General features: G+C 47.8%; 1 protein-coding gene across 4 annotated transcripts in view; it reads right to left on the bottom strand.

Annotated features, from left to right (window-relative positions):
• The window catches only part of COG7 (component of oligomeric golgi complex 7), a 57,144-nt gene extending 35,288 nt beyond the window's left edge, over positions 1-21,856 (bottom strand). For 2 of the 4 annotated variants that reach the window (XR_012647786.1, XM_075011055.1), the window contains exons 1-13: positions 20,439-21,855; positions 19,243-19,391; positions 16,634-16,750; positions 16,280-16,448; positions 13,198-13,280; positions 12,315-12,437; positions 9,959-10,157; positions 6,989-7,116; positions 5,701-5,855; positions 4,434-4,550; positions 3,228-3,293; positions 1,997-2,183; positions 626-766 (exon numbers count right to left, since the gene is read on the bottom strand). Coding sequence is in view for 2 of the 4 variants with exons in the window: in XM_075011055.1 (XP_074867156.1) it covers positions 626-766; positions 1,997-2,183; positions 3,228-3,293; positions 4,434-4,550; positions 5,701-5,855; positions 6,989-7,116; positions 9,959-10,157; positions 12,315-12,437; positions 13,198-13,280; positions 16,280-16,448; positions 16,634-16,750; positions 19,243-19,391; positions 20,439-20,607 (1,803 nt within the window). In the remaining 2 variants the exon portion in view is untranslated. Of the gene's footprint in view, positions 1-625; positions 767-1,996; positions 2,184-3,227; positions 3,294-4,433; positions 4,551-5,700; positions 5,856-6,988; positions 7,117-9,958; positions 10,158-12,314; positions 12,438-13,197; positions 13,281-16,279; positions 16,449-16,633; positions 16,751-19,242; positions 19,392-20,438 lie in introns of all 4 variants that reach the window. The other 2 variants (XR_012647785.1, XM_075011054.1) reach the window with 2 other exon arrangements.
• Between the last annotated feature and the right edge of the window lie 1,089 nt (positions 21,857-22,945).

The following is a 22,945-nucleotide window of genomic DNA, read 5'->3' as shown; positions in this document are numbered from 1 at the left end:
ATGGGTGGAATGACTTCATTCTGTGCAACACTATGGAGTAGTCCATAACAAAGTCATTCCACACACAGACAATGCGTGGCAGCAGTGGGGTCAAGGAGTTGGGGCGAGAGCTCTATATGGGATTTGGCTTTAGATGAGGGCTCCAGGCTGGGGCAGGTGGAGCTGGGGATGATGGGTTTGGGGATGCAAGAGGAGGCATTCCCTGACTCAGGGTGGGGGTTGGGCATAGAGGCTCTGCAGTGCACCATGCACACTGCTCTCACCCACAAGTACTGCCCCCTCCCCAGCTCCCACTGGCCAACTGGTGTGCAAGCCAGTGCTCAGGATAGGGGCAGTGCATCGAGCCCTGTGACCCACTGCCTAGAAGCCAGACCTGCTGCTGGCCACTTCCCTACTGGCCCCAGCAAAGAGCTGCTGCTCTCTCCAAGCCACGGCAGCTTCCAGGTTTGGGGAGAAGGGTCTTTCCATGCTGCAGCCTTGAGCCCCTGTGCAGGGCTTACGGGAGGCTGTGGAGCCAGTCAGCTCAAGCTTATTGGTCTCAGTCTCCTACAAAGCGTGGGGAGACAGCCATGCCAGGTCTTCCCACCAGCTGCGCTGGATTAGTGGAATCATCAAGAGAACTTACCTCCATCCTGGAAATCAGTAAGAGTTGCTGCTTGATGCGAAGAAAAACGGAGTCAAATGCCAACTGGTGCGCTAGCTGGTTGAGGTGGATAAGGGAAGATCGAGATGCAGACAACAGGTTGTGGTTACTCGTTCCTTTCTCCTAAAACAGAAAGAATGGTTACATACTGATACAGCTAAGCTGATCATAAGGGGCCTATGTTAAAATACTCGAAAGAAAGGCTTTGACTGGGCTCAGCACAAAGGATCCTTGTCCCAGTGGAGACCACTACCTCCCGCTTCCTACGCAAAGTCCCTGAAAGGGAGCAGAGAAGGGTGGCACTGTCCATACCAGCCAGCCACCCTGGCCAACACAGAGGGGAGCACAGCTGTACCTGCTGAGAGGGTAGCAGAGCTGCCACTGCTATGCACTACCCACAAGCAACTGTGGCTGAGCCCTGGAGCTCCCACACAGCAGCCTGTCCTCTCCATACCCACACAGTAGAAATCAAGGGTCCAGAACCACAATCCAACCAAAAGATTTTCCCCAGTCACATCAAACTACTTTGGCCATCCACAGGAAGGGCTGGCAACAGCAAAGAGATTTTGTTGCACTCTGCCAAGTAACCTCTAAGAGATACCTTGGACAGTATAATCTGTTTGCTCACTAAAGCTATTACGAAGTTACAGAGATGAGGAGGAATCCAAAGACCTTTAGATGATCATGATCAAAGGGCACAAACAACTGGTCTGCTGTGTGGAGTCAAGGAACAGCTTTGCATAAAGCGTTGGTGCAGCAAAATGTGACTTATTTCTACACTGGTCAAATGCGTAATACTGAGTCTAGAGCTGCATGAGTTATATGTAATTTAAGTACCACAAAATTCAGAACACCCTGGGAAAATAAAGATGACAGAACAAATAACCTTAGCTTTATTATTACCAACAATCTAATGAAGCAAACATACGTAAATAAGATCAGCAGTGAAGATAAGCGGAGCTGCTTTACCCTGTTCACAGATGCATGCATGAATGCACATGCAGAATTACAGGTCAGGATGGGCACAGCAGAGAGTAACTTGCTGAGAAAGTCTTGGGAAGGCAATCACCAGACTTGGCGCTCAAGGCAGTCCTCAAATACAAACTTTCCGTTGGCTCTTGCCCAAGGAGATCTCCTCACAAGCAGAGCTCCGTGTTTCACATACAGGGAGAGGGCCCAGAACCTCCCAGCTTTGGACAACTAATTCTTTTGGGACCGGGTGCATCTGGAGTACTTGGAACATCCTTCCCAATCAACAGGCTGCTGTTATGGAGACAATGTGACCAGGCAGTGGCCCCTACTATCAGGTGCATCCCAGAACCAAGGTGCTCCTCAGCAGCTCTGCACTCCTACCTTTACGGTGTGGAGTGTCTCCATGAGCCTGGCACACTCCGATGGAGTCTCCTTCAGGAGGTAACTGTATTCCTGCCAGGGACTCCTGGCTGAGCTCTTCTTCTCTGCAGAGCTGGCACCCTGAAAGCCAGACAGACTGCATGGGCTGGAGGAGTCCAACAGATATTTCCCAGCCGTGGATAATATCCTGAAATCAACCAAAATGATTAACAAAGTGACAAGCAAGCTTCACTGATGCTGCACTGGGATGCACTAAGCAAGCTCCTGAGCTTCCAGCTGCCTCCTGCCCCAGCCCTGCCCGGAAGGCCCCATTTCAGCATCAGAAGCTTTATGGACACACAAAGCTCCAGCTTGCATAAGAAAAGCAGAGAACAGAGCTAACAGGCCACCTGCCCGCCACGTGGCTTTTTTCCTTTGGCAAACAAATTAAGAAGCCTCCATGTGGCCCCATGGTTAATCCACCCTACGTTATCATTGTTTCACACCCTCCCTGTAACAGCTGACACATATGGTGCCACATGTTTCTCTAGGGTGCCCCACTTTACCCTACCAGCCAGTCTTGGAGCACAGGTCCCAGAAAGAGCCCTCCATGGCCAAAGGAATGGCTCAGACAGAAGGTGACCCTTCTAAAGATCTACCTGCAGCAGAAACTTGCTTCCATGTGGCAAACTGGGGACACATTGCAGCTCCAGGTATCTGGTAGGGACTCCAATAATAGCTTGCAGCATGTCAGAATTTTTTCCCCAAAATTACTAGAAAGCCCAGATTCATTTTGCAATCCCATAACGTTTCCAGTGATTGCCCTCCTTATTTTTTCCCCCTCTATTTTACAGGACACCGTTATACAGTAGGGTCTCAACATTTGCAATCCTAAGGTTCACAAATTCAAGTATTCATGAGCGGACGCTTCTCCCGGGGCCCTAGGCAGGGAGCACCAGTGGCCACTGCTTTCCCCAGGGGTCTGAGCCCCCGTATTCACAAAATTCAACATTTGCGAGGGCTCTCAACGTGGAACCCTCACAAATGTTAAGACCCTACTGTACATTTGGGTATTGACCTACGTGAACAGGCTGCATATGCAGAGTCACTACTATTCCACTGCCGTAATCAAAATACATTGGCCTTTACATTCCTTCTACAGCCTCTACATAGACAGCGCACCTAAGGCCTGGGTTCCTTCTAACTGGACAGATGCATATACAGATCGTCCAGTAACCCCAGCATTTCCTACCTGCTTGCCAGCTGCTGCTCGAAGTCCCCACACTGCCTCAGGAGTTCACCACAAGTTGCTATTATTCTGGGAGTGAAGAGAAGAAAACACACCAGATTGTGAACCCAGGGCAAGCAGCACAAAGATTCCCAGATTCCCCTCACACCATCTAGCCTTAACATGCAGGTGTCCTGGAATAAAGCTCGTTACTCAATGACTAGAGGGAGCTCCCACTGTGGTAGCAATAAACTTGTTACCTTGGCAGTTAACTCGATGCTCACGTCCTCACTCTCTCCTGGCAGTGATGCAGTGCAGCCAGGTCTGCACTACACTTGACTATGCAATACTTCCCACCCAACCCCTCAATTGGCTAATACCAGCTCTGTGCCAATGGTGGGAGCTGGTGTGGCTACAACTGTTTTAAGTGATGAGTCCTGCTCTGAGCAGAATTAGTCAGTGTTTAAATTGCAACAGCTGCCTAAAGTTCAATGGCCACTAATTTAGGTGCCAGGTAGACACAGCCTTAAGTGAATCTGAACTAGCAGGGCCCCATCACAGCCACATTTGTGGGCTATCAAACCGACTTTAAAGTAGATCATGCTGGAAGTCTAGAACATGCAATGTTGTTTCCTTGAGTGTTCCGAGCATTATGGCTTTAAAGACAAAGGCCCCAAGGTCCCAGGTGCCTTAGAGGTTATTAGGGTTTTCAGAACTTAGCCATAGCATTCAGGAGATGCTTTTAAGAATTAAGAAAAAAATCCCTCAACTTTTGCAGCCACTATCACCAGTGTCCTGCCCTTGCATCTCCCCAAGAGCCTGGCTCTAAAGCAGCTGTCAGACTAGAAACAAAGCTTCCCACAGTAGCAACAATCCTAGCAAGCTTGTTTGCATGAGATGATGTCCAAGAGCTTTTGTACTGCTCCCACAAACAAATCCATTATAGAATCATAGAACACTACAGCTGGAAGGGACCTCCAGAGGTCATCGAGTCTAGTCTCCTACCCTCACAACAGGTCCAGGCACCATCCAGACCATGCATGACAGACATTTGTCTATCCTGCTCTTAAAAATGTACAATGCTGGAGATTCCACTACCTCCCTGGCCAATCTCTTTTAATAATGACCTTTGCCCCATTTCATTTTCACCAAAAAAACAACTTGATCTCAGGGCCAAAGGCCATGTGCTATTTCTCAAGTGCTCGGTTTTCAGTGTCTGCGGCACTTTACCGGACAGAGTTTTGGAATGCAGTCCAATCTTCCTGAAACAGGGAATCTGAGGGGATGTCATCCAGTCTGCACTTCATTCTTATAGACTGCAAAGTAGTAGTGAAGTCAGACACATACCTATTTAAAAAGATGGAGCAAAGACAGACAATAAGACTGTTCAAGCTACAACAGTGACACTTACGATAAGCAGTGCACTTTGTCTCGGGCAAAGAACCAGATGCACTGAAACAAAAAGAGGACCAAAAAGGAAACATCCCTTGCTCCCGCCAAACCCTGCAACCTTGCAGGCTGGATGTGGCCAGTAGGGGCAGATCCAGGTCCAACATGGACAAGGGGATATGGTGGCACCTAGCGCACCAGTTAGAAAAGCCTGAGGTAGTGGTATGGCTTTGCACCCAAGTGACTCGGGTCCACTGTGATCATGCAGGAATGAGCAGAGCACTTCTGTTGTCACTGCCATGACTGCTCTCTTCCAGAGCAGATGAGCCATAGTCAGAGGCTATTGCTGCACTCACACCTCTTGTTCCCTCACCAAAGAGCAGTGCTGTTCTCATCTACTCAAAGAATAGGGCGCTCCCCTCAGCAGAACCAATAATGCACTGGTGCCGAGGCTTAGTTTATGAAGCGTTGGCAGCTGCCTTGGCTGAGGCCAAAAAGGAGAAGTAGGGGAATCAGTACCGGAGTGCTTCCTTAATAATAATAATTAACAGGGAAAAATACATTGTCTGCAATCACTGCCACTCAATCTACAGAAGGAATTCCCAACCTATAGATTGGGACCCAAACATGGGTTGCCATTAGATTATTCTAAGGGCCGCCAGCTGGGCAGTTCCAAGCCTCACGTCTCTCTTTCAGGAGTCATTTGCTGCTCCCACCGCCTGCTCCCAGTTCCCACCCTGCCATGCTGAAATGAAACTCAGTTTAATAATATAGTTATATAATGGCCGGGGCGGGGGGGGGGGGGGGCACAGTGGTGCTTGTGAGGTGGATGGTGGGGAGGTTTGGGGCAGCGAGGGGTTTAAGCCTGAAGGTTGGGTTGCGGTTTGGGGGGCGGGGGGGAAGAGAAACAGGAAAAAAATCAAAAGTTTTTTTAATAAACAGTTTCCCCGGGGAGAACATACCCCTCCCACCCCGGTTTTAAATTGCCTTGGGTCACAAAGTCTTACTGAATTGGTAAAATGGGTTGCTATCTCGAAAAGGTTGGGAACGGCAAGTCTACAGGGAAGTTATGCAGCAATCAACAGAATGGAAGTAATTTGTGCCTTACTTTTTGAACAGCGATTTCAGTGCCTTCAGCAGCCCACACACCCCCAGCCCATCAGTGAGTTTAATGCAGTTGTCAATGGCTCCAGAAGCCAGACTGAAGAGTTTATTCACTGAGTGGCTCAGTTCCTGGACACAGTCAATTACTTCCCAATGCTCCTGGAGAATTAAAAAAAAATACACAGGTTGATCCCAAGCCTCTTTCAGCAAGTGTCCCTGCAGTAACCACACTGTAAAAGGCCTTTCCGTTAGTGACCACCTAGGAACACACACACTACCGCTGCTGTAACACCTCATGGTAAAGGATAATACTTAATCCAACATGCACGCCTTCCCATCAACATCTAATTGTCTTGGAGTGCATAGAGAGCTAACTGTCTCCGTTGTTTTCAGCTTCCTACACAGCGATAGCACTTACAAGTCAGGCTGCCCTCTCCTACTCTCATCACCACCTCCAGATGAACGCACTGACTTACCCTTCTTCCAACACGGTATTTCTCAACTTTTTCTTGCTGTTAATCTCCTTTGGGTTTTTAAAAAAGATTGTGATTCCCTCTACTAAGATGGAGTCCAAGGCCCTGAGCCTAGGGCCCTATGCCATGAGGGCTCCAGCTTCAGCCCTAGGCAACTGCCTAGCCTGCCACCTCCTGATGCCAGCCCAGCACTTGCAACCCCCAGGGCTGAGAAACACTGCTATAGGAGATTCTTCTACAAGAAATTCCCGGTCCCTCCTCCATCTACTCAGTCTATGATAAGAAAATAACAGAGGCAGGAATTCACACAGCTTGTTTATGTTACCATCTATTAGTGCCACCCTATCCTCCTCACAGTGGTTTGGTATTTCCACTCACAGCATACAATTTCAGGACAGGGATTAACTTCTAGTCTGTACAGCACCTAGCACAATATCACACCCCCACTCATCTTGACTGAAGGACACATCTACAAAAGGGTTAGAAGACAAGATCTCAGAATTGATTAACAGGTTCTCTTTCTTGTTTTTAATAACCTCTTGGAGGCTTGAAGCTGAAGCACAAAGGCTTCCTCACATTAGATGCATGAACTACCAGTTCCTGGGGGACTGCTTGGGAGCAGGCAAAGCTATTGGAATTAATTGTATAACAAGTGAAAAAATATTTAATTAAAGATATCAAAGGACACTGCAAATGGAAAATGCTAGCCAAAATCTAGGGTCCAACCACCCTGAAAAAGATGCTTTAAAACTATGGCTATCAGCTTCCAATTACCTGCTGACTTCTACTATACAGATGGAGCAGAATATGATACATTACCAAGGGGACTGCACTGATCTGGATGAGGAGATTTTCTTCTTCCAAATCTCCATACTGCAGCTGGTAGGGCTTATAAGGACCATACACGACTTCCACCAGTTCCATCACTTTTACCAGGTTATACTCTTCTACAAGAAACAAATAATTTACAAAGAAATAAACAAACTGCTAAAAGGTGGCCTTAAAGCACCACAATAGCTTCTTTTAATGAGTTGTGCTCATTAACAACCACTACCATGAGCACACAGACCTTGGAACTTTCCTTACAGCTTTCAAACTGAGCTGCTGATTTTTTAAAACAAAGGGGATATCATCACTATTGGCTCCATAACATCTGGGTGGTGTAGTTCAACAAGCAGAGCACAAAATTATTAAGCCATATTCCTGGCTGCTAAATAACAACCTAGAGCCACAAGACTTCCAGCCTGTTATCATCCATTCTGGCCTGCAGAGTCAGAAATGAAGTAAGGAATCTGCCTGAGAACAGGTGACTTGTGCCTGCCTAATGAGGATATTGTTGCATTTTATGTCCTGTCAAAGGTTCTAAAAGGAGACTACAAGTCTTCACCCTTACCTAAAATGAATGATGCCAACTCAATCAACATAGGCCCAGCTCCCCACTCTTGGCATGCTGCTGAGTGCTGCTTTTTGACAATGCCACCATACTGCTGAGCAATATGCAAATAAAAAAATCCAGCTTTTACTCTCAGTAGTTCAGTAACTAGATTCCTAGTCGCTCATCTTACACACTTTGGCCTCTTCTCTTCAAGTTCCTTCTGCACACCATCTATGGCACTAATTACCTACCTCAGTTAAGACCAGTGTGTGGCAAGTGACTGTTAGGAGTGCAGAATGACTTTGCAGGAAAGGCAGAACATAAGGACCAATAATAGTCATACTTCCTGGAATGGAACAGCCATTAAATGTGGTCTACTAAAACTGTGTTTAAATAACTGAGGAATATGATGCAAAGCAAACAGAAGCAGGAAATTCAGCGTTAAAGATAACCCATCAATCTTAACGTGAATTTCCTGAACACTCTCTTTGAAGGGACATTGTGCCATATTGAAATAAACCCATAAATCCAGGATGCACAAAGTAGGGGGTACGCCCCCTTGGGAGGGCGTGAAATTTCGTAAAAGGGTGCAGTGTGATCAGGCTGCCCCTCCCCATCCCCTGCAGTGCAGCCTCTGTTGCCTTCCCCCAGCTGCTTCTGCTCCTGTTGTGCTGATCTCTGTGAGGAGTGGTCTCGAGACTGCTTTTTTTTGGCGTGGGTGGGGCGCTGGTGGTGGCAGCAGCTCACTAGGGGTTCCTCTCCCAGGAAGAGGGTGTAGTCTGGCTGCAGGAGATCAGCTTCACTAATGAGTCAATGACCCTCCTGTGAAGAAGGGAGTGAGGCTCAGTGTCCAGAACTCTGGCCAAGCATCCCACTGTGCACACAGCCTGCCCCAAGCCTTACTAAAGGCTCTGCTTGCAGCTGCCCGCAGGAGAGGCTAGGGGACAATGTGGTTAGAGAAGCAGGCAGGCTTCACACTCCATGAAGACTACACAGCTCGGCCCCCAGGCCAGACCAGATCAGCAACTGGCAGCTCCTCACTCCCTACTTCCATCAGGCAGGGCCCACAAGAAAAGTAAGTTCCCCTTCAGCAGTATGCTGAGATATCCCAAGCACTGGCTCTGAGCTCAAGGTCCGCCATTTGCTTTACAAATGCTAATCCTATTTTATAAGCTGTGTTCAGACTTAACTCCTTGAGGCACCCTGGGCTGGGCTGGCTTCGAAGCTTCTGGAAGTCAGATATAAAGAGAGAGGAACGTGTTTTGTTTAAAGTTTCACTGCTGCTGAGAATCCCTTACAGTAAGCAGCAGCATACGTTACAAAACCAGCACAATTACTATCAGCCTCTTTCTGTTTAGTTCCAGGGTCAGAGAAATGATCCCATGGGTCCAATCAATAAAAGAGGAGATTTATAAAATTTTTTGCTGGGCTCTCTTCCTTGAATGAACTCAAAATAAGAGCCAAGATTTTCAAGAGAAAAAGTGTCATTTAGAAAGCTGATTTATCCGCCATCTCCCCCCTCCTCCCCGGGACCTCCACCGCTCGTGAGGAAGCGCAGCGCGTCACTTCCATGAAACCATCGGGGAGCAGAGGGATTGCTAAATAGCAGGGACAAAAAGTGGGGTCCAATGTAAAAAGTTTGCTCACCCTGCCATAAACATTCATAAATTAAAACTGTGCTGAGCCTATATAATCATATAGTGTTATTACCATTAACTCGCCTTCCCTCCTCCCTTACCTCCAGTGATTTGCATCACTCACTCAGATTTCTGTCTAAAATTAGACTGCAATTGCTTTGGGGCATGAAGAACGTGTTTACTTTGTTTCGAACAGCACACTTTTAGACACTAAACATAAGCAATGCTTCAGAAGTAACACTGGTCTAGCAATTTAATTTGGTTAAACATGGTTTTCATAAACATCTAAGACCAAAAGAATGGTTTCCACAGTATTTTAAATTCCAGTGAAAACCTGATCAGGAGAACTTGTTTAGAATAGCAAGGTCTAACCCAAAAACTCCTGAGCTTTTATTGTCATGTGACATCAGATATGCCAAGTATCTTCTGACTCCACTTCCCTATTGATAGGCCAGGAGTAAAACTCACTCACCTGATAGGCATGTTGCAATTCACCCATGCAAAAGTTTGTAAAAAGAAAGTGCTCAGTATTATTTATACAAGGTAGCAAGGTATCATAACAGCTCTACTTCAGTAAACACAGCCAGAACTGTGGTAATATATTTCAACACCACCTTATGTAAACTATAAACATTGCAGATTAAATCCAAATCTCTACACTGTTATATCAGCTTCCACGGGGGGGTGGAGGGGGTGGGCAAGGACAGAAAGCTGTGCAGAGGGATACACAAACCACACACCAGAAAGTCTGAGAATATTTGAAATAACAGTCCGTACGTAAGTTAGGCAGCATTGCTACTTCCAAGCCTCTTGCAAAGTGGGCTGTGGTGTCATAGAGCTCCAGCAGCTTGTTTAGTTTGGTTTCCTGGCTAGCTCTCTCCATTGCAGTGCTGAGGCAGACTGGAATTGAAGGCACTAAGGCTCCTAGCACTTGGATCAGCAGCACAGTCACAATTTCATGGGGGTTCTTAAATACCTGCATGAACAAGAAAGCTGTTAGTGTGAGCACATTAGCAGAGGCAGACCACTGCTTCCATGTAAACTGAGCCTCAGAACAGAAGCCCCATCCTCCAGCACTTCACCAGGAACACCTGACCAAGATCCAGCACAACCACCTAGTCAACAGAAGCCCCCAGAAATGATTTACAAAGCCAAACAGACTAAGTTGCCACAAAGATGACATTTAAATTACGTTCATCGAGAGGCAATTGGGGGGCACATCAAGAACATCACACTCAGGGAATTGACAGATCACTGGATCCTCCAGCCAAAAAGCAAGGCCAGGTGAGGTTTCAGGAACGTTGCTGACTCAGCATGCAGGAGAGGCTGACTAAATGGCATGAAAGCAGAGTTAATCTTTGTCACTTAAAGGCTGTGTCTACACGTGCCCCAAACTTCGAAATGGCCATGCAAATGGCCATTTCGAAGTTTACTAATGAAGCGCTGAAATGCATATTCAGCGCTTCATTAGCATGCGGGCGGCAGCGGCGCTTCGAAATTGACGCGCCTTGCCGCGACGCGGCGCGTCCAGACGGGGCTCCTTTTCGAAAGGACGCCACCTTCTTCGAAGTCCCCTTATTCCCATGAGCTCATGGGAATAAGGGGACTTCGAAGTAGGCGGGGCCCTTTCGAAAAGGAACCCCGCCTGGACGCGCCGCGCGGCAGCAAGGCGCGTCAATTTCGAAGCGCCGCTGCCGACCACATGCTAATGAAGCGCTGAATATGCATTTCAGCGCTTCACTAGTAAACTTCGAAATGGCCATTTGCATGGCCATTTCGAAGTTTGGGGCACGTGTAGACACAGCCAAAGAGCCCAGGCAAGGAAAGGGCTTTAAGGCAGCAGAGGCTGGATCCAAGGGAGTATAGGCAAATAATGAGCAAGGGAACAGAACAACAAAAAAAAGGTACAGCACATGCTGTTTTCAAACAGAATTTTAATAGGTACCTTTGAAAGACCTGAGGAAATGGTATAAAGAATTGTATGAATAAGCAGCTAGACAACTGGTCAAAATGGGCACAGCTGAGAGTCTGGAAGCACGGCATTCTAGCCCCTAGAGAGAATTATCAGCTGGGAAATGTTATCCTTAGATCAGTGCAAGGCCAGGTTTATGGTCACATCCATTGCCCTCATCTTTGTTACAGCAGCTTTTATCATCAGCATCACTTTTGACTGACTGCTCAGCTAGTCTCTCTAGGTATTTATACAGCCACCAACAGTGCTGTGCCAGCACATATAACCCAGTACCCAACTTGCAGAAATAAAACCACGGACAGCAAGGAGAACAAGAAAGAAAAATTGGTCTTCCTAGTGGAGGCAGCGCAGGAGGACTAGGGAAAAAAGTCCTGAGTGACATGAGCTTCAGACGACATGGCAAGGCCCTTCACAACACACAGGTCCTAGAGTACATGCTAGTGAACAGTAACACAACATCTGAACTGTAATTCACAACTAAATGTTACGCAAGGGGGGGGGGGGGGGCGGGAGAAAAAAAAAAAAAAAAAGACATTTCAAGATAAGGTTGGGGTTCCTTGCAGGGAAGGCCTCAGTCCTCACTACAGGCTTCTAAGAAAATAATCTCCCCTACCCTTCATGGTGAAAACTCCAATAGGCTCAACAACGTCCAACACAAATTTGTTAGGCTAAATGAAGAGAAGCTAACTCCTTCTGGGGTCAGGTGTAACTACGATAAGCTCTGCCTTTACAAAATCAAATGTTTTTCCCAGTGCTGCACCATCCTGAAGGGTTCCAACAGGAATCCCCCACAATTCACGTATTAGTCAGTCGAGCAATTCCTCCAGGGCCTCCTCTAGGTCAGGAGATAATGAAATTCAGGTATTTCAAATGTTTTGCAACAGAAAATGAAACACTGAACAATTAGATTTCATGTATGATACAGATGGAAGAGATAGAGCAGCTTTAACAGCAGCAATGTAATGATATTGCTGCTAGTCTTGAGTCAAGCGCTTAATCTTTCTGAGACAGCAGATAAGCTGGATCCTGAAAGCAAGTGCCAAGACTTTAGTGAAGAAGCATAAAATGAGACTGTGAGCAGGTCAATTATTCTGAGCCTTGTGGGAATTTGCAGACTGTGTTCCTATGCATTGCACAGACATTAGCGGAGAGTAATTATACCTGTGTGACCCACTGCAGTTGTGAGTGCCATGTCCCAAGAAGAGTATCATACAGTTCAGTCAATTGCCGATTTAAACTTAAGTCACTTTGGCACAGATCCTGCCAGACTGCGACCAGCTGCACCTGCAGGGATAATACAAGTCACTCATGTCATAGAATCAAGTATTGTTAACTCAGACGTGTCCTAGGGAAACTGCTTTTCCTCAAAGGCAGTACCCCTCAGAATTGAGCATTCAGCACCCAAGAGGACTCAGACTTAAAAACATGAAGTTAAAGGCTTCTTGGTTTACCTGGAGATTTAATTAGCCTTGGTATTTCACTCATATGTAAGAGTGAAATTAATACCACCTTACTACAGTTGAAATATTTGGCAGGCACCAGCCTTGAAGCTAATCCTCAGAAGGCCCGTTGATAATCGGGCTTTGGAGGATCACGTTAAGGTCAATGAACCATCCAGAATTCAAATCCCCTCTGAAGAGAGTTTCCACAATTCAGCGGCAGCAAATTACAGTAAAGTTTATATCAACCAAAAATCATAAAAGAAGGGAGAAAAAACCCAACCACCAATCACCTGCTTAGGGCACAGAGGGAAGCCGTTGAGGACACAACTACATTTTTCATATGGTCCACTAGCTGATGCAAAAGATACAGAAAGACTCCTTTGGAGAGATATTCCCAACCCATCCTGCCACCTCAGTGCAGAGTAATAAGGAGTAAACACAGCCAGAAAAAGATTCAGGTGGAAGAGAACGGGCACCAACCTCAGTCTGAAGTGGACAAGTGAGATGACAGGAGTGGCAGCCCCCTGCACAGGCAAAACCAAGGAACTATTCCACATTTTACTCCCCCAAATTAAAATGTGACCATCACAAAGACAAGATACCTTGTGACACTTGTAGTAATAAGCCAGGAGTTGAGGCATCCGATCAATTTCACTGAAGACTTTCACAAACACTTTTGCCTGATCTAAATACAATAAGTACAGAACATTATTTAACAGTTCACTCTCCTAATTAGCACGGCTTACTCTGTTACTCTCCTAATTCGTGTGACAAGAGGTACTGCCCTGAGAAACACACACCCTCTCGAGTTTGGAGAAGAGCCTCGATACAATGTGTGGGATATAGTATCACAATGGCCATGTCTACATGTGCCCCAAACTTCGAAATGGCCACACAAATGGCCATTTCGAAGTTTACTAATGAAGCGCTGAAATGCATATTCAGCGCTTCATTAGCATGCGGGCGGCAGCGGTGCTTCGAAATTGATGCGGATTGCCGCCTCGCGTTTCGTCCAGACGGGGCTCCTTTTCGAAAGGACCCCGCCTACTTCGAAGTCCCCTTATTCCCATGAGCTGATGGGAATAAGGGGACTTTGAAGTAGGCGGGGTCCTTTCGAAAAGGAGCCCCGTCTGGACACGCCGCGCGGTGGCAAGGAGCGTCAATTTCGAAGCGCCGCTGCCGCCCGCATGCTAATGAAGCGCTGAATATGCATTTCAGCGCTTCATTAGTAAACTTCGAAATGGCCATTTGCGTGGCCATTTCGAAGTTTGGGGCACGTGTTGACACGGCCAATATGTAACAAAAGTGGCAAGACTTCCCCCTGTTCCTTTCTCTTCCCCTAGGAAGGCACCTGCCTCTGAATCCATGGCCACAGAAATTCCAGAATAGTTAGAGTAAAGTGATGGAAGAGGTTGGGTTTTTTTTTAAACTTCCCTGGGAAAAACATTTCTAACTCCAGACCCCCTGTAACAGTAGTGAATCCCTTAAAAACTAGGTGCTTTTGCAGACAGCACTAGTATCCTTGAGAACAGAGCATGCATCAGTAAAGCCAAACTGCACTCCTCAATTTTACCTTCCCCATGCCCAGGTGTCAGGATCCTAACCAGCTCTCTTCACTTCAATTAAATGACCCAGCCACCACTTATATCCCAAGCCTCAAAATCTCTCTGCATTACTGGAGCAGGGGTGAACGCTTTGTCCACAAAACACACTTGGTTCAGAGAGGTTAGTAATGACATATTTAGGAACTTGTTTCCAGTTTGCTAGCAGGGCCCAGCTGACTTCCTGTAAATCTGGCACATATCAAGTAAGTAGGGCTGTTTAGGAAAGTACAAAGGGGAGCACAGCACCTCCTGCCAACCCCACCTGTGACACATTTGTTATGCAATATTCCTATGTCCTGGATCAGATCTAAGCAAAAACTCAGAACACCATGTGAAATACTATCAACAAAAAAGAGATGTATGTTTGCCAGCTGCTCTGGAGCAAATATTAAAAGGATAATAGACTCAGGGCTGCATTTATCTCAGAGTGAGCCAGCACATCTTAAGTAACGAAGCTGAACAATGGATCCATATCCAGTACAGAAGCGCCACCTGCTGTCAATGTCCTACCAGAGATACCTAGCATACCTACCAAAGTAGGTCCATGAACATCATACTGCTTCTATGAGACATTCCCTTTGGAGGTGTTACTGCAACTCAGAGAAAACATTCTCAAAACATCACTACTACGTGTGCCTGCATCTGCCTGCAAAATGGCCAGACAGCTCATGAGCAGCAAGGCAAACACATATACTTATACAGATGGGGTATGGAACTTAAGGAAACAGAGCAAACGTTACAGATGGGAAGAACAGAAAGAGTAAGGGGAAATAAGAAGGGAAAAGCAAAGAAGAGAGTAAAAGAGGATGAGTGTGGGAAAAGATCAGCATTTTTCTGAAGAATACAAGCACAGACTGTTCGTATTAACCTTTTCCTTCTTCCCTCTATTCACTGCATCCCGTTTTAAATAAAAAAAACTTTTTGAGGCATGGACTGTCTCAGTCTGTGTTTGTTCAACACAATAGCATGATTCTTATGAAACAGGCCTGAAATACAGCACATTATGGTGCTACTGAAATACAAAGAAACATTTCACAGGCAAATTACTCATAGTGTAAAGGTGAGGAAGTGGAGAAAGGCCAGATCCGGCTCCCCAAACCATTGTATAACTTTCTACCTTGTTTAGAATGCAACTTTTTTACAAGGTAATAGTCACAGCATTTCCCAATGGACCTGTTGCTTACAAGACCAAACTACACTACACATGCTCATCAACACTTTGATATAGCAGCTACAGGGTCTTAAGCACACTCAGGAAACATTTCCCAACTTGGATTGCATGCTGGAATAGAAAGTAGGGATGCAGGCTATCAGAGGAAACACCACATATGGGTCCGCAAACTGTCATCCCATGCATCTCTTTTTTGACCCTGCCAAGAAAACACACATAACCAAGTGCTAGAGCAGGGGTCAGCAACCTTTCCAAGGCGGAGTGCTGAAATCTGACCTATTGACCTCTATGTATAGTCCAAGTGTCAGTGATACTTTTTTAGCATCACTAATAATCCTACTTACAACAGCTTCATTAATAAAGATGCAGAGCTTTACCATTTAAATGGTGGTTGGTAGCATTAGCTGGTCTTTTGTTAAACCACAGGTGGCATGGCTTTGAGCAAGCTCCCAGCTGCATAGAGAAGTAGAGGCGGGGCTGAGCTCCCACATCATGTGCCAATGAAAATCAGCTTGCGTGCCACTTGCAGCACCTGTGCTGGGGGTTTGCTGATCCCTGCACTAGAGAGGCCCAATGGACACACCCCCAACCCAGGCAGCATTTAGCCTCCTGGTGAGCAAACCCCAAAACAGAACAGAAACAAAATGCAAAAGAGAAGACAGACAATAGAACAGACAGAAATGAAGAAAACACAAATGAAACAGGAGAGAAGGTGGGCAGCGTGGAAGGCTCGGCAGAACAATGTTCGTGCTCCTTACTTGTCCCTAACTGCCAGACCATTACAAAGAACTCCAACATACTTCCATGCCCGCTACTATTCAGAGAACCATGACTCACTCTTCTGAGGAAGGCAACACCTACATGCAAATACTTCTATAGTGAAGACAAGGGAAACAGAGCTGTACTGACCTACAGACTGAGCATTGAAGGTGGCCACGATCTGAGGGCTGGCCATGGCCTCTAGCCGGTTCTTTAGAGCCTCTAGGTACACACATTTCTCAGAGTAGTCCGGAGTGTCCACAAGGATCGTCAGGCTGTTCTGCATGCTTGTTAATTTGGCAGAGATCACAGACACATCCTGCCACCAAAAGAGCAGGTTGTTAATACAAAAATCAAAAAAGCCTAGCCCTAAGCTCCACGGTGACATTTGGGAAGCAGAAACACAGCTCTATGTTAATGGTGATCTCAAAAGACACTATTAAAATGTGTTTTCTTTATTATAGAGAAAGTCATGAAAATTGCCATTTTCAAGCAGTTACCTACTTGTGTTTTAAAAGTTTCCTCAATGTCTGCACTCAGTGTGCTCCACTTGTCTGCTTCCTGAAGTGACTCAGCAGCCAGCTGCATTCTGGATTTCACTCGGTCAAGCTCTACCAGGACCTGAAACATAGATGGAACTGCTACCCAAGAGAAATGAGGTCAAATGTGCAAGCTGCGTGCCATTATGGATGGTGAAGCGGAGGCACTATATCTCTGTCACATCCAGTTTAAGAATTGAAAGGACAGCAATTTTAGGAGGACGTTGACTAAAATCAATTTTAGGGGTTTGCTCAGCAGTGGATAATCTCACCAAGGAGCTGATGAAATGAATATAAATTTCTAAGTTGAATAAGCTGATGAAACTCACCAGAGAGACTTGAGTACATAACGAATAAGACTACAATTTAGTCACAGACATTTTTTGTAAAAATCATAGACAAATCAAGGACAATAAACAAAATTTCATAGCCTGTGACCTGTCCATGACTTTTACCAAAACCAAACATAACTAAATCTTGGAGGGAGGTGGTGTGCCCAGGGCCAGCAGCACCAGCTGCTAGAGGACCAAAGCTGCTCTAGTCAGCCACCTGGGACTGCTGCCAAGACCACCAGAGCATGGCTCCCCAGGCCAGCTACCTGCAGACCACAGCCTGAAGCCATTCCAGCATCTACTGGCATGGCTGGCCATGGGGGTCACCAGAACAGCTGGACCTTCAGCCAGCTGCGCTGCTTGGCCAACCAAGATCCCTGTAAGCTGCTTGGCTATGCAGCAGCCTATTAAGCACCACACAGATGCTCAGTCACCATTTAGCACAGCCCCAGGTCTGTTGAGGCTGAGGGACAGGCACCCCTCCCTAGCTGCTACTTAGACTAGCCCCCAATCTGCTGTGGCCAAGGGACAGGCAACCCTCCCCTGGGCCCCACAGTCTTGCGCCCCTCCCCTAGCTTCAACCTATTCAGGTCCCTGACCTGTTGTGGCCACGGGACAGGCATTCCTTCCCCTGGCTTTAACCTAGTCAGGCCCTTGATGTGCCATGGGATAAGTGCCCCTCCCACAGCCAGAACCCAGGCCCAACACAGACCTGCTGTAGCTAGGAGAGGTACCTCTCCCTGCCCAACCCAAATGCTCCTGCAGAAAGAGAGCAGAAGGTAATCCTCTCTCCCCACTAACTCCTCATCCCTGCCCCTACCCCAGAGCCCACATCCCAGCTGAAACCCTCATACTACCCTACTCCAACTGAGCCCCTTTGACAACCCAAGATCCTCAGCCCAACTCCCACCAAAATAATTTTGTTCTTTGCACCAATATGGAAGTGATGTGTCACACTTCACCTTCACAAAGGACCACATAAATAATTCAACACACATATGGGAAAAAATGGCCTTGTGGTCTGTCACATTGACTGCTGCAGAAACCACGGAGGTTGCAGAAAATAATGAAGCAGAGCCCTAACAATAGCAGTTGTTTTATTCAGAGTCTGCACCAAGCTCTAAACAACAGGGACGTGTGATCTGAGAGAAAGGGGGCTGGGCTCTGATGGCAATCAAAACTGCAGAAACAACGTACAAAATGGCTCCCCAAAGATCTATGGCGCTGTTAGTGAACCATCAGCCCCTCTGCCTGAGCAGACCTCTCCTGAGTCATCACAAGGGAATAGTACAAAACTGGGTTTGGATTTTGGATTTAATATAATCAGCATCCGTTCTGTCTGGAAAATGCAAAGCAAGTCTGTAGCATGGTACCAACGTTCAACACTGCTGAAGCTCAGACAATCAAGGCTTTTGCATCTTCCTGCCTACCGTGAAAGATGCACTCACTCACATGAAGACAGCTCTAAGCTTATTCAAGATCTGATAGGAGCTCTTTCTAATCTGGATTGCTGACAACTGTGTCTTGGCAGCAAGGCAAAAGATGCACTAGCCTTTCACTTCTGTGTACCCAGTGCAAGGCTGAATTAACAAAGAAATTACTTTTGGGGTTCTCAGCTCAAGACTCCCATTTGTCCACATCACAAAGCCATCATACTCCAACATTCTCTGCTTAAGAGAGGCCTGGGACTTGAATATCCAGGATGCTGCAGCTCAGGACCAAGACACAATCAGCTATCAGCCAGCAAGTTTGCATTGCATCTGCCTATGCTACATTCCACTTCACACATTTCTATTATTTCTTCAATTTAATAAGCACCATCTCTCATTCACAAAAAGAAACAAGTCAATAATAATTCCAAAACTTCTTACCTCTTCACAAAAGTTCTAAGAATCTGTAGCAGCAAACTAAGTATCAACCCGCTGAACCCTGGAACAATCAGGCCATACTTCAGAGAAGCTACCAGACTGTATAAGCTTCCAGTGACTCCTTGAACAAAGCACTGAGGTTTCCTGAATCTCATAGCCTCAGAACTTGCTGAAGTGCAACAGGATGACAGAGGGAATTTAAGAAGGAAAATATCAGAGGGGAAAATCAGTTTCCCTTCCCAGTCAGCAAATACCAGAGCTAAACAGAGCCCACAAACCAAAATAGACAGAATCTCTAAGTTCACACAACAGAACTTTGGCAGTCACTGGACATCCGGAAATCACAGGAAATAATCAGTGAGAAGAGAAATTACCTGCATTGACTGAGCTGTGTCCTCTTCAAATTTCTTAATGTCCTCTTTAACAAGGATCATTTGTTCTTTCAGGAACGTTGCCTCCTGCTTCAAGGCTTCCACATCCCGCAGGACTCTGGGCATGTTCTGAAGTGCCTGGTGGCTTGTTTCTGCAGAAACAAATAGCAATGGAATGATAAGGGACTCAGCCTTCACACAGATCAAATTTGCCAAGGAGCGTAGTGTCCAACAACTCTTTATTGCTCTATTCAAGCTACAGCAGAACCTTAGATTATAAACATTTTGGGAACGGAAGCTGTGCATAATCATGTACAAGCATTATGGTTCTTTCAAAAGTTTACAACTGAAAATTGAATTAATTCAGCTTTGAAGCCTTACTTAAAAGAAAAAATTACTGCTCTCCTTTTGTTAGTAATTTACACAGTATTGTACTTGCTTTTGTTTTTTGGTTTGGTTTGGTCTCTGCTGCTGCCTAGATCACATACTTCTGGTTCCAAATGAGTCACTAATTGCCCAGTCAACAGCTAATGGTTGTACTCTGAGGTTATATACTATATCTGATAAACTATTCCAGATCTGCAGTAGCAGGGCATACCACATATGAGGAACAATCCCCAGAGTCCAGCAAGTGCCTACCACCCTAAACATATAATACTCAGAACAAAGCATGTAAAGCGTTGCTGGCGGGGAGACCAATAGGAGGGCACAAAAGGGAAGAACAATTGGGCAGGAATACCAGAACACATCAGGACAGAGACGGGAAGGAAATGGTTCTCTCATCCTGCAAGAATTTTCAAACTCTCAATCTTTATTTTATGCCAAATCAGCACAAAATGCCAAAATCCTTAAACTAATAAATGGGTCACGTCGATCCAAGCGTTCCACAGTCACACCGACTTTTAAAAAAAATGCCCTTTAAGGACAAATTAACACTGCAGCGAGCACCACTGACAGACAGAGGAACAAACGGTTTTGTTCAAAAAGCACCAACAATGCGCGGCTCGGGCAGCCTCCAGACACCACCCTCCCTTGTCAGACTGGGAGATGCGTCAACACTGGCCCCGCCTCACAAGTGACTCTTACGACTGAGCCGGGGCCGGCTCTGCTTTGCACTCGCCGACCGCCTGGGGTCCCTGCCAGCCCTGTAACAGCGCCCGAACACCAGCGCCCGGCCCGGCCCGGCCCGGCCCGCGCACCTTCCACGGCGTTGTTCACCTCCTGGATGAAGAGCTGCAGCTTCATCACCAGCGTAGCCGCGTGGGCCTCGGCGCTGCCGGCGGCGTCCTGCTGCGGCGCGGCCCGGAAGGCGCCGTTCACCCAGGCCTTCACCTCGAAGTCGTCCGCCAGGAAGCGGGAGAAGTCCATGGCGGCGCCGCGGCCCGGCCCGGGCTCCTGCGCCCGGCGGGGGGGGGCAGCTCGGCCCCGGCTTCACCGCCCTGCCGCACACCGAGGTCGTCGCCGGCAGGGCCCGCTAGAGAGACGCCCCCGGCCCCGGGGGGGGGAGCGGCTGCCGACGCCCTCACTCACCGTCCCCGCAGGCAGCGACCAAGTCAGGCCGCAAAGGCTGCCGGGAAACGCCGCGGGTCGCAGCTAGCCGGCCACCGTCCCTCGCCGCCTGCGGCCCCGCCCGGCCACCGTAGCGGCCCCTGTCGTGGGCGGGCGCTGCGGCCGAGCCCGTCAGTGCCCCCGGCAGCCAGGCGGGCCCGGACTCGGGGCGGGAGTTATTAGCGCCTGTCCGCCGGGCCGGGCTCCGAGGCGGCGCTGTGAGAGCGGGGCCGGCGGCCCGGTTCTGTGACGGGCGGACGATGGGCCCGGCGCGGGGTGGAGTCGGGGTTCGGCGCCTTGGAGCCCGGCAGGGCCGGGCCGGGCCGCGCCGCCCCTTGCGCCCGCTGCTGCGCGAGGGGTCGCGGACGTTCTCCCCATTCAGCGACGTGCGACGCCCAGTGCCGCCGACCCCCGGGACTGGTGCTGGCAGCCCGCGCACGCGCACGCAGCTGCCACCGCAACGGGGGGCGGGGGGCGGGGCCCCTCTCGCCCGCGCGCTGCCCCTCTCGCCCGCGCGCTGCCCCGGGCGGGGTGCGTAGGGGACGAGGTGGGGGGAGCCCCGCAGTCCGTCGGGACCCCACTTACCTGCGCTTGTGTCTGCGCCCCCGGCCATTCTGCAGAGCCTGGCGGGTGCCGCCTCCAGCTCTGTATTGAGGCCGGGCTGTGAGCAGCCGACGCGGGGATCCTCCGCTCGCCCTAGGCTGGGGGTCTGGTAACGTGCTGATGGCTGTGGGGAGGCCGGGTCCCTCCACCTGTCCTGGGCGGGGGGCTGGGGCGGTCGGCATGGGATTGTTCCCCATGTGAAGGCTTCAGAGCCTCAGCGCAACCCCCGTATACAGTCCTGCTACTTCCCTTTTCACTGCAGCTCCTGGCACATGGTGTGCAGAGGCAACACTTGCCCATGCAGAGGGAGTTATTTGGATTTAATAAAGCACTTTAACTTCGGGTCCCTATGTGAATGCAGAATGTGCTTTCTACTAATATTTCTTAAGTCATACAAAGCTCTTGGTGCATACAAGCAGTCCTGCCAGAATTCACCAGTGTCTGTGCAGAAAGTGTAACCAAATGAGCATGTCTGAATAAAAGGACAGAATATGCAAATATTTTGAAGCTTTAGCTTATCTTAGACAGCAAATGTGTAATTCATTTAATTCAGATTGACCAAGACTGAAAACAAATGACTGCTTTCCCCACAGAGAGACTCACTAGCTTATGAATTGATCTGGTCGGATGTCAACCATACCACTAATACACGGGTCGAGGTTTCCGTCCCAGACATGGCATAGGTGCATTGGTCTCTAGGAAATGGGAAAGTCTTCTGTTTGTGCAACATAAGCCTGGCCCCAGCAGTAGGTGTGAGGTAGGGAACATAATCTTGTTGGCTGATGTCCAGAATTAACTTCAGCCCCGTGGGCAGCAAACACAGTATTCAAAACCCCAAACTTGAAGTGAAGAGTTTATATATAAACAGGAAGTTTTGGAGAACTTTTTAGTATGCAGGAAAATCCCCTCTGCTCTGAGAGGGGAGACCAAACAGACCCTTCATCCTTACACTGACCACATCACACCTGTGAATGCTTTGAAAATGACTTGTACACTCAGACAACGGGTGGGAAGGAAACATCTGAGTCTGTGGGTGTTTCCCCACGTATGCAGCTGAAATGCACGTTTCTTAAAGTCATGCCATTATTCCTAGTTCTACCCTTTACCATTCCTTATGTATTCCAGGTCCCTCTTCAGGATTTATCCTCTGTACCCCAAGAACTCAATTTTAGCCCTATAGAGGAACATAAATCAGTCTCTACACAATGTGCAGCAGAACTTTCTGTCTACAAAAAGAACATTTCCCAGCCTTCCCATTTCCTTTGTTCTGCCTCTTTGAGAAGAAGTTTTAGTACTCAGCAAAATCTGTGCCAGGGTTGGAAGAAATCAGGGCTTCCTCATCCATGCCCCAGGTAAGATATAATAGTTGCCATGGTCAGGATGATGGATCAATGACATTCCTGACAGAATCACACACAGCAAACTGTGACCCCCAAGGAGAGCCAAAGGGTGGAAGGCTAATAGGTCTAATGGCTCATAGTTTTGGTATGCTGCCGTTAATGCTCCGTCCTCCTCCTTTAGTAAACCAATCTCTGACCCTCAGACAGCAGGGTGA

This window comes from Carettochelys insculpta, chromosome 16, assembly GCF_033958435.1.
Source record: "Carettochelys insculpta isolate YL-2023 chromosome 16, ASM3395843v1, whole genome shotgun sequence".
In the NCBI taxonomy this organism is placed as follows: domain Eukaryota; kingdom Metazoa; phylum Chordata; order Testudines; family Carettochelyidae; genus Carettochelys; species Carettochelys insculpta.
This window is presented reverse-complemented; position numbering and strand designations above follow the sequence as displayed.